The 11641-nt window shown below is 43.6% G+C and overlaps 1 protein-coding gene across 1 annotated transcript in view; it reads left to right on the forward strand.

Moving 5' to 3' along the window:
• The window catches only part of PAQR8 (progestin and adipoQ receptor family member VIII), a 34388-nt gene extending 22958 nt beyond the window's left edge, over positions 1-11430 (forward strand). Inside the window, exon 2 of the mRNA XM_012722317.1 lies at positions 7325-11430. Within this exon, the coding sequence (XP_012577771.1) occupies positions 7349-8413 (1065 nt within the window). The 5' untranslated portion in view covers positions 7325-7348 and the 3' untranslated portion in view covers positions 8414-11430. The remainder of the gene's footprint in view (positions 1-7324) is intronic.
• The last annotated feature ends 211 nt before the right edge of the window (positions 11431-11641 follow it).

The raw sequence follows: 11641 nt of genomic DNA on the forward strand, positions 1-11641 counted from the left end.
TTTTTTTTTTTTAAAGATTTACTTATTTGTACATACAGAACTGGGGTACAGGCTCCAGAGGCTCAGGGGCGGCGAGAGGCTTCACCAGAGACAGCGGGGAGCAGAACAGGCAGATCGACGAAGTACACTGCTGAGGGGAGCAGCGGGCGGGTCAGGAGAGGTCTGCCGCGCCATGTGGTCACCTCCGGGGCAGGCGGGAATCGAACTCATGCAGAAGTGGCTTTTTAGCTTCTCAGTGCAGTGCTTTAACCCGCTGCGCCACCAGGGAGGGCCCAGCTAGGTTATTCTTAATTAATTTTATGAATATGGTATGATAACCAACTGAGCACAAAATCCATAGAATGCAAGTAATATGTATTCCTTCACAGGCTGGAATGTTTTTCTTTGGGTGGGGGGTGAAAGAGGTTATATTCATATCCATTGTCTTAATTAATCATATTTTACCCCTTTGTACATATTTATGTCAAGTATTGGTAGGAAAGCAGTAACTTTTTTCCAGTTACAAAAGTAGTACATGCTCATTGTTTAAAAGGCACTTAACAATTGTATGTACTCCTGAAGAAAAGTAAAATTACTCCATTAATCCCACCATTTAACAAGTCTGAGGCACATGCTTTTCATTTGCTTCCTCCTTGTGACAATGTCTTTCATTCACTTATTCAGCTAATCTTTGTAAGCACCTACTGTGTGCTAGACAATCACTACTTTTAAATGCAAGGGCGTCCATGGTGAAAAGAGTGAACACCCATATATATTATATGCTTCTTTCTATAACAATAAATGTAAATATATCTAATCATTTTATTTATTTTTTAAAAGATTTACTTATGCATACAGAACTGGATTTCAGGCCAAAGGTGCAGGAGCGGTGAGAGGATCCACCAGAGACAGTGTGGGGAGCAGAGTAGGCAGATCAACAAAGTACACTACTGAGCAGCAGGCGAGACAGGAGAGGTCTGCTGAGCCAAGTGGTCACTTGGGGCTGGGAATCGAACTTTTAGCAAAGCAGCTGCAGCTAGCTTACAGTGCTGCACTTTAACCCGTTGAGCCACCAGGAAGGGTGAATCTAATTATTTTAATAGGTATATAAGTGTGGACTTAGCAGTTTATTAAAACCAGATCTCCCATTTTTGGATAGTTGGATGCTATTTACATTTGTTCCGTTTTCTTAAATATAGAGAGGAAAAAGGTGAGTATTGACCATTGATGAATCTGAATTATCTTTGCTCATACTAGGATTTTACTGGCAGCTTCACTCTTTAAAATATGACTTCACAAACAGTGATGTGGTACTTGGCAGATGTGGCCACAAAGATCCGTGTGGGCCCACCAGTCTCTCTTGTAGGACTGCGCGCTCCCACCTCTGTCTCTAAGCAGGCCAGCACTGCTGAAAGCCTGGTTCCAGGCCTTAGAAAGTGGCGCCAAGCTAGCATTTTGGCTGCTGTTCCTTCTCAGCTAGTTATGGTTCTGTAGTGATATGTAAGGCAGGGGCTCTGTGGATTCTAGAAGCATTTGTCCTGCCTCTTTGAGGGAATCAGCTCCCTGCCATCTGTATGAGATGAGGTGTAACATGAGGTGGTGTCACAGGACCTGTGGGAGATGGCAGGACACTGCTTGATCTTTGACACAAAGCAAAACCTAGTCCAGATGAACTGGAGATGTCACGATATTAGAACTTGAAGAGGTTATGCTCCCATTTTATGGACAAGGACACTGAAGCATAGAGAGGTTGAGTGATTGCCTAAAACCCCATAGTTAGTAACAGAAATAATTCTTCATAGAGTGCTTTTCAGGCTATTCCAAGTGTGTGGTCAGTTCATGCAGTGTCCTTGTCATAAATCAGGGTGCTCTTGCTTTGGGGACTTCTATTTAGCCTTCATGTAAAATGACATTAATTAATTTCCCAAAGATGGAGCTTTCGATTTTTATTTACCTAGCAACCTTAAGGTGTAAAACTAGTTTTAAAGAAACATCTGTAGTAAAACTTTTAAGATTGGACCCTTAATAGTCCAAGACATATTGTAACATTTTGGGACACTTATAAATAACATCATGTTCTTGGTACAGCTATCACACACAATAAATAGACATTTTAATTTCATTATAATTATTTAATTAAAACTCTTTATAACATAGTTGAAGAGATATGAGAGTCCCAAAAATGCAATGAAAATTTCTTTTCAAAAACTAATAAAATCAATTACAAGGCAGAACATACATATGTATATATATACACATACATATATATATGTATGTATATATATAAACACACATATATAACTAAATTATAATCTTATGTGAGTTCTTAGTTCAAAAATTATTAGTACTTTGATACACATGTTCTGAATCTTTAAAGTACTACTTAGCTATTGCACATTTTATTGTTATTTATTTTCCTTTCTCCTGATAGGTAGAAAGAAAATTACCTTCTCCCACCCATCCTTAATTATGGGGAAAAGTGACACTGAATAGTTGACTTTCTTGGACATGGCCACACAACTAATTGACTGGAGTAAATATTAACAATCAGACCTCCTAAGTTGTTCTTTATACCCTCAACTCTGCACAACAAGAAAAAAAAATGGTGCCATTCTTCTGGGCCTAAAGAACTATTTGTTCAATAAATGTTAGATGTAAGATTGATCTGTATGCCACATACCATTTTAGCCATGGCATCAACACGATGTCTGCCCCCAAAGGAACTGGCCAAGATGGGGAAGTGAGCAAGTGAACTAGTGATTGTGCCAGGAGAGAAGTGTGCTGGGAGGTGAGGCCAGAGGAGAGGGAGCTGGGGAGAACCCTAATCCCAGCCTGGGGGTTAGGAAAGACTTCTTGGCAGCGGCAGCACAGGCTCCCAGGCAGAGTGTTGATGAACTGGAGCTGCTATGCCGGAGGTTGTCACCACATGCAAAAAGTAGCATACAGGAGTCACAGGGGACATGGGCCGGGAAGGGGGGGCTAGGAGAGGAAGGAGGTCAGCAAAGGACCTGTTTGCATGGAAAGGGCGCAGGGTCAGTGTTCTAAGTAAACAGCAGTGCACTTATTAAGGGATTTTGAGGCGGAGAGTAGTTATCAGATCCCCATTTTTTAAAATTACCAAGGTGGTTTGGAACACAAAGTGAGGGTTTAGGGATGAGGCAAGGGAACCATCACTGGAAAAAAAAAAAAAAAGGTCAGTTGTGAAATTGTAATTTCATCATTAACATAAATTTATGTGGAAGGCCTGAATGAAGAGCAGTAGACATAGAAAGGTTGACTGGAGTCCAGGAATGTCAAGATAAAGTCAAGAGGTCTCGATGACTGATTGGGCCAAGTTCGGAAAGGTGTTTGAAGTGCCATGGGATGGTCATTTGTACAAATCTAGAACAGCTGCGGTATCTGAATCCAAACCTCAGGAAAGATGTGGCCAAAGACTTATGTTTGGGAATATCTGATACAGGGAAGTGAGAGAAGTACCCATGGGAGAGGTACTAGGGATGTGGAAAAGGGGCAGATGGGGGACACCCAACATCTCAGTTTATAAGATGGGAAAAGAAAAGGAACAGCTAGGTCAGGAAGGAGAGTGCCATGTGAGCCGAGAGGAGGCACCAGTGGTGCTCAGGTGAGATACAGACAGAACAAGCTAAAAGCTTCAAGGATAAAAATGAACTCCCTGGCGGCATAACAGGCTAAAAAGTGCAGCACTGTGAAGTAAGCTGCAGCCACTGCAGCGTGACTTCAAACCCAGCCCAGGAGGTGATCCACATGGCGTGGCAGACCTCTCCTGACCCTCCCGTTGCTCCCCTCAGCAGTGTATTTCAGGACATCTGCCTGTTCTGCTCCCCACTCTGTCTCTGGTGAATCTTCTTTCCCCCCACACCTCTGCCTAACCCCCTCACTTGTCTGAGTACCATCCAGCCCTCCAGGCCAACATGTTGCGTTTCCCCAGGGGACTCCACTCTTCTTAACACTTGACTAGGTGCACTGGTATGGTGTTGGCTGTTGATTCACAAAGATTAACTGTACTTGTGAGCTGTTTGAGGTAAAGGGTCTTATGTTATCGCTCCTCTGTGACGTTCATGGCCTGGCATATTATTGAGAGAAACCCTCACTCTTGAAAACATTTTCTGGTTGATCAAAATTATTAACTGGAGTTTATCCAGTTCCTGAGGATTCAGAAGCAAGATTTACATTTCAGCTGTCACGGAGCTGGCATTGACCCTCTGCAAGGGAACTCGTCTAAACTAACCTTTTGGTCAGCAGATAGAGGAGAGCATAGTGACAAGAGGCCCTAACCCTAACTCAGAGCAGCCAGCTGGAAGGCTGAGAGGTTTGTGCCTGCACCAGCAACTTAGGCACCTTATTTTAGAGGATACATAGATGAACAGAAATTGTGTAGTTCTGTGCTATTTAACTCTTGTGTACAAAGGGCCTCTGATCACTTGGGTGCCCTGAAGTGATGGAAACACCCATGATCTTAGGCAACAATGGCAGAGAGTGGTGGTGGGATTGGGAGCCTACTAGGAGCAATCTTTCACACTTAATGTGAATACAGTGACTGACCTCTATTTCTGCCAGCCACAAATCAGAGGATAGTTTCATCTGATTCTCTTGTTAACAAGTTCCCTTGTCACAAGAGACAGTAGTTGTCTCTTGTCTATGTCTAAAGAATAGAGCCCTTTAATTTCCCAGGGCTCCAACCAGCCCAGCTCTGCAGTCAACAAGAACAGAACAACCTGAAAAGTCACCCTAGGCGCCTGGGTCTGCCGTGCAGTGGGTCCACCAGCTCCTAGAGCCAATGTACCCCAGCCTGTGGGGTACCCCATGCTGTGTGTGCTCTGTCACCAAGTGTCACATCAGTTGGAGGAGTCTCTATCTGGAACTTGACTCCTAGTCTAAGACCCCTCTGCTGGCTGAAAGTAGCAGCACTACTTAGCTTTGGCTTTTTTTCTTTTTAATGAATTGAGTATTTTGATGACCATTTTCTTTCTCTCTCCCACTTTCTGCCTTTCTGAGTGCCTCCACAACTTTTACTAAGTTTCTGTTAGTTTCTGTGTTGAGGCTTGTTCTTGGCAGGAGACCAGGTCAGTGCTGGTTAAGCAAGTGGCACAATGCAGAAGTGGATACAGGCAAAGAGGGGCACACACCTCCACACCTAAACCTTCCTGGCCTCTCACACCAGCAGTTACCTTAGCAAAAAACAAACGTGTGGCTTGGAATGAAGCACTTATTTAAACACATTGCCGGCATTTCATCATAAAGTCCTTTGTCTGGCCTTGAGGCAGCTTCTCTTTTATCACTAGCCCTGTCTCAAGTGACAAAGCCCAGGCTGTTGGTGGACTCCCTGCCAGAGTTCACGTTTCTGGCAGCACCTCACTGAACCACTCAGCCTTTCCAGGTTCTCCCACTCCTATTTGGCCTTGCTCTCCTCATCTCTTGAAAATTTTTCTTTCTTTTTTTTTTTAAAAAATACTTAGCTCAGGCGTTACTCAGAGAAGACTGCACATCCCACCTCTCCTGCCTTCTACCTGGTGGTATTTGAAGAGAACATTAATTCAGTGTTCATCTCCAGCCACACAATGTTCGTCATGATTCCTACTTGTCTGCTTCCTCAGGAGCCTCTGGCCTCACTGAAGGCAAGGAACATAGCTTCTGGGCTCTGTAGCCTAACTGTCTTGCTGGTGATGATAAATGTCGCAGCAGTACTTAACATTTACTGGACACCTGCCTTGGACAGGCAAGAGTGTTAAGCACTTTCTTTGTTACAGTCTCATTTAACCATCACAACCAACCTAAGATATGTGACGTCATCACTTCCATTTTATGGATAAAGAAAGGTTACTTGTCCAGAGATACCCAGGGAGCAGCCAAACCCCAGCTTGACTTCAGGTCTCTAATCTTTTTTCCACATCTTATTAATTTTCATGGCCTACATTTTAGACCTGATGAGGTCCTTTTTCTCTTGCAATATAGATTAAGAAGTACTGTAAATGACCAAATCACTTCTTTTGCTAGCTGTCCTGAAAGTCAAATTCCGAGAATGTCTTTTCACAGGGAGTTTATTCGAGGTGGTCAGCAAGAATTTGAAGGGCTTAACACCCTGAAACCTGGCTCCCCAAATTGTGGGAGTGCTGTAATTCAATGGGGCAGGGCAGGCATCGGAAGATGTGCAGGTCCTGAGAGGGCTTTGCATTCCTGTCTGAGGAGGCCAGGGGTATAGAATGGTGCCTCTTTTCAGCAGGGGGTGTTCCTTTGGAGTTCTACTTTTCTAATAAAAAAGTTTAATGTACAGGATGATGGTGAGAAGGCTCCTGCTTCACTATGAGTAGGACGATTGCATTTTCTTCATGAAAACTAGTAGTGCCTTGAGAAACACTTGCTGTATTTCTCCTAGCTGAAGGGCTTTGACTGAAGGAGGCCATTTAGATAAATCAGTTTTAAATATTTCTCAAGAGAGGAATTCGGAGTAGCTGCAGGGGAGATAACAGTTGATAGGCTGAATGTCCATTTCTTTATACACATAAAATTTTGCAGCTTTTGTACAAAGCACTTTTTGAAATGCTTACTATCTTCACCTGGCTCATGTGCCAACTAGAAATTCCCAGTGTAAGTTAAGTATTTTTGAGGTCTGAAATTAATCACACATAGATTGAGCTATCCAAGAGAGACAAGTCCACAATTAACTTGCTTTCCAGAGCATAATTTATAAACAAAGCACACCTTTGCAATTAGAGTTCATGTTCAATTTAGGGCACATGTTAATTTTGTTTAGCTATTAAAATATGCACTGATCTTTACCAGCCTAAGTTGCCTGTCTTTAGGGTTCAAGTTACTATTCCTTATTTCAGATGGTTACCTTAACAGTGAAATCAGTGGTAATGTAAGATAAAGTGCTGGAAAAAAGAAAAAGCAGGCTTATCATTTGTATCAATTTACCTTTTTATATTACATATAAATTTGCAGTATAAAATTTTTTAATTTTTATATAATACTTCATAATATTAGTGTCTACTGATGCATTTTAATGTCTAGAAAACCCCAAAGCCCTTCAAAGTAGCCCTATTTCTAAGAATCACCGAAACAGGGTGGCTAACACCCCATTTTATAGAATGTGATTTTTGCCTCACAGTGTGGTGGGGAGCAGAGACAAATTCAGAGTATTAGGGCAGTAAGGGGTCTTAGTCTGATCCTACAGGTGAGTCTGAGATGCCGAGAAGCTCTCTGCAGCTTCCTGCCTCTGCTACTGCTCTAGAGAGCCACATCCGTTAAGGAAGACCATCGCACCTTCATTATCTGAGTTCATTCCCCCTCTCACTGGATTTTTGCTATCTCGCTCTTTCCGTAGGTTGCACCCCCGTGCTGCGCAGCCATGACGACCGCCATCTTGGAGCGCCTGAGCACCTTGTCTGTCAGTGGACAGCAGCTACGCCGCCTGCCCAAGATCCTGGAGGATGGGCTCCCCAAGATGCCGTGCACCGTCCCCGAGACGGACGTGCCCCAGCTCTTCCGGGAGCCTTACATCCATACCGGCTACCGCCCCACGGGACATGAATGGCGCTACTACTTCTTCAGTCTTTTCCAGAAACACAATGAGGTGGTCAACGTTTGGACCCACTTGCTGGCTGCTCTGGCCGTCCTCCTGCGATTCTGGGCCTTTGCTGAGGCAGAGGCCTTGCCGTGGGCCTCCACCCACTCGCTCCCCCTTCTCCTTTTTATTCTGTCCTCTATCACTTACCTCACCTGCAGCCTGCTGGCCCACCTGCTGCAGTCCAAGTCGGAGCTCTCCCACTACACTTTCTACTTTGTGGACTATGTCGGTGTGAGTATTTATCAGTACGGCAGCGCCTTGGCCCACTTCTTCTACAGCTCTGACCAGGCCTGGTATGAGCGGTTTTGGCTTTTCTTCTTGCCAGCTGCAGCCTTCTGTGGCTGGTTATCTTGCGCTGGCTGTTGCTATGCCAAGTACCGTTACCGGAGGCCTTACCCAGTCATGAGAAAGATCTGTCAGGTGGTGCCAGCAGGGCTGGCCTTTGTCCTAGACATCAGCCCTGTGGCTCACCGTGTCGCCCTGTGCCATCTGGCTGGCTGCCAGGAGCAGGCAGCCTGGTACCACACTCTCCAGATCCTCTTTTTCCTGGTCAGCGCCTATTTCTTCTCCTGTCCGGTTCCTGAGAAGTATTTCCCGGGTTCCTGTGACATTGTGGGCCACGGGCATCAGATCTTCCATGCCTTCCTGTCTGTCTGCACGCTTTCCCAGTTGGAGGCCATTCTCCTGGACTATCAGGGGCGGCAGGAGATTTTCCTGCAGCGACATGGTCCTCTGTCTGTCTATGCAGCTTGTCTCTCCTTCTTCTTCCTGGCTGCCTGCAGTGCAGCCACTGCCGCCCTCCTGAGGCACAAAGTCAAGGTCAGACTGACCAAGAAGGATTCTTGAAACTGGCAGGTGAGGTGAGGCGTGGAGGAGAAAACTCAGTGTAAGAATAGGAGTTGACTTTGTTTTCAAGAGTTGGCTTAAATTACTACATGTTTCCAAGGATCTGCTATGTCACTGTGGCATTGGAAAGCCTAACGAATTCAAGAGTTTTTATTATTGTCATTGATAAAAGGAGTATTCCTTTTCTCTGTCATCATAGCCTTACAAGGAAGCCTTAGCCAAGGAAAGCAAGGAGCCTTGGCTAGGCTAAGATTCACAGAACACTGAGTAAAAGAGAACCATTTTCACACCTGAAGATTTCACAGAATTCTGTGGTCTCTAGGAACAAGACCTAGAGCTGAAGGAATAAACAAAAACTGGACTGGAAAATAAGTAGGTGGCAGGTCCACACTGTATTAGAATGAACATCTTACTATGCTGTTATTTGGTAATTGACTGAAGTTGACCCAGTGACCTGATTTCATTTGGACTTCAGATTGCCCAGGGTGGAGAAGTCAGAATCTTCAAAATGATTCTGTGAAGCCCTTGGACAACCCAGTTCATTTGATTTCTGGTCCCTCCTCTCTCACCTATTCTTAACACTGACCCGTTCTCAGAATGACATCTGCCTGCTTACAGTGCTGTTTGCCCCTGCCTGTACCTTGTGTGGTACTCTAGAGGACTATGAAGCAGCTATACTTCCAGAAAATGCTTGGATTCACGTGGACATTCAGGAAGGTTACTCTCCTAAAACCAATAGAAATTGTATCAGAAAATGCAGTGCCAAGAGCCGGAAGGAGCCCAGCCAATACAGATGCTGTTGGTGTCAAGCCGCCCTTGTCTTTCAGACCTGTGGTTGCAGGCTGACTAGAGATCTGTTAGAGCTGCCAGACAGGCTGGGAGACATGGAACTTGCTCCACAGAATCTTCTCCAAATGTTTGATGTTCAAAAAAGCTTCTGATGAAGTGAATTGGCCCTATGAGTCCTTCTATGAACACGATTGTTTAAGAGGAACCCAAAGTCCATGCTGCCCCATGAAAGACCCACATAGCTACTAGGCTCAGGGTCCCCACTTAGGCAGTTGGGCCTCAACTTAGAGCAGAAACCTCCAAATAGTCTTGTCCCACGACAAGCGTGCTCACTGTGGGCTGTCCCGTAAGTCTCGTTTGGGTCAGAAGGCACACTGGCACCAAATGCTCTGGAACATCACCGGCCAGCAGCTTCTACGGGAGAGGGGTTTGTGACTGCTGTGTTCTGCACACAGCCTGTCTGAGGACTGGCTTCTGCACTAATCCAGTGAAGGAGGCTGTGTTGACAGAAGGGTCATGTAAGCCTTCTCAGAGGCTACATTTCCTATCAGTATAAGGTCCCTATTTACTAAACAGGGAAGTCATTTTTTTTTCACTCTGATATGATGAATGCCCTCTATTACTAGATACTGTCTTGTCTTAAGATCTTTTTTTTTCCTTTGAGAGATGTGTAGATTTTGTGCCTTATAAATGGAAATGTCTGAACACTTAATATGTGACCATATGAAAATTTCAGTTTGGGTTATGGGAGAAGAAAAATGAATTCTTTGTTTTCCAACCAGTAGATAAACTTCAGAAACCAGAATTGCTTATCTGAAACAAGACTTTTTCAAATTATATTCCCCCAACCCTAGAAAATGATAACTCAATGGAAATTTCCCTATAATCTGTATTAAGAAAGCATGTGTTGTCAGTTCCCTGGATGGATTTCCACGGCGAATCCTAACATCCCCAAATTGCGTGCTACCCAAATGTCTGACACAAGCTTCTGGTATCCAGGCCAAATTCATGGCACATAAACTAAGCAAAATTGAACTGCATCAAAATAAGAGAATGAGAAAGCTGTGCATGTACATTGCAAGTTTCAAAGGGGACTAGAAAGTGTTTGAAATGTTTGTTATTGTGGATTCAGCTTATATATTCTTTTAAAAGTTGAAAGGTTAATAGAAGTCAAGCTCTTGAATAGAACTGTGGTGGTCCTGATGGACAGAGATCACAAAGCCAAATGCAGGTGATTGTTTTTTAAGGGGAAAACAGAAAGTAGAGCAGTGATGCTTGGGTGTAATGCCCAGGCCAGGGCCGGCTGCATAGCATCAGCGATCTGTGGTACAATCAGTGCAGGGACTAAACTTTTAGATATTGCCATGAAAGTTTTACTTTACACAAGTATTGGTCCCAGAAGTGATTGGATTTTTTTTTTTTTAAAGAGATATTTGAGAAGCATTGACATTGGAGACTTTCTCATTAAAAATGCCAGTATCTCATTAGAAATACATAAACAGAAAATCCAGATGTCTTAACTACTGAGATTCTTGAGGGGTTAAATCCTCCTTTTAACACAGGTTAGTCACAGTGAGGGTGTAGGTATGTCAACAGATCTAGTTTATCTAAAAAGAATAAGCAAAAAGTATTTAATAAAGTAAATGGTTGTCTTTTCAACCTAGTAAAATATAAATGCCTCTACAAAGAACTAAAGTATCAATCATTTACATTTTGTGAATGAAAATTCTGTGGAGTTGTGTGTGGCCCTCAGGGGAGCAGAGGGGAGACAGCAGGACACAGCAGAGTGGGGACATATCTATCTGCCTTCTTTTCCTCATGCCCAGTACTTCCTCACTTGTGTTTACTTAACAGTTAATGTTAATGCTTTTCAGATGTCAGGGTTTCAGCCCCAACTCGGCTGAAAGAACCTTACTCAATAACAATATTCTCAGTCCTCTACTGAAAACAGCAGGAACCCAGGCCATGGAATGAAGGTCAGTTGTTGCTTGCTTGTTCACAAACTACCTTAACTTAAAGCTTAAGGTTAGGTTCTTCTGTTGCTGCACTGTAGTTTGAAGTAAATCCTCCAGATGGCGCTCGTGTTTTACTTTAGAAGAAGGCATGGCCTCAGTCCACTAATTGTGTTGGTCCTAGTGTTTCGCTTGATTGCTTGACAAAGAAATGGAACTATTTTCTTTATATAAATCTACTTATATGAATGATCATTAAACAGATTTTGTATATGAGTTGTTGTATTGTTTATAGTTATCTCTGACAAGGCCCTCAACAAGGACAATATTGAAAGGCCCATCCTAAAGAAAAGTTTTATCTGGACAAACGTTGCCAGGAGAAAGGTATCAAGACACTTCACATCCACCTTGGAGTAGGAATGTATAAAATCTTGAAGAAATAAGACCCACCTACTTCCAATCACCATACCCAAGAACCCAAAATACA

Source organism: Condylura cristata, unplaced genomic scaffold (assembly GCF_000260355.1).
Source record: "Condylura cristata isolate star-nosed mole 26May11 unplaced genomic scaffold, ConCri1.0 scaffold00001, whole genome shotgun sequence".
NCBI classification, from domain to species: domain Eukaryota; kingdom Metazoa; phylum Chordata; class Mammalia; order Eulipotyphla; family Talpidae; genus Condylura; species Condylura cristata.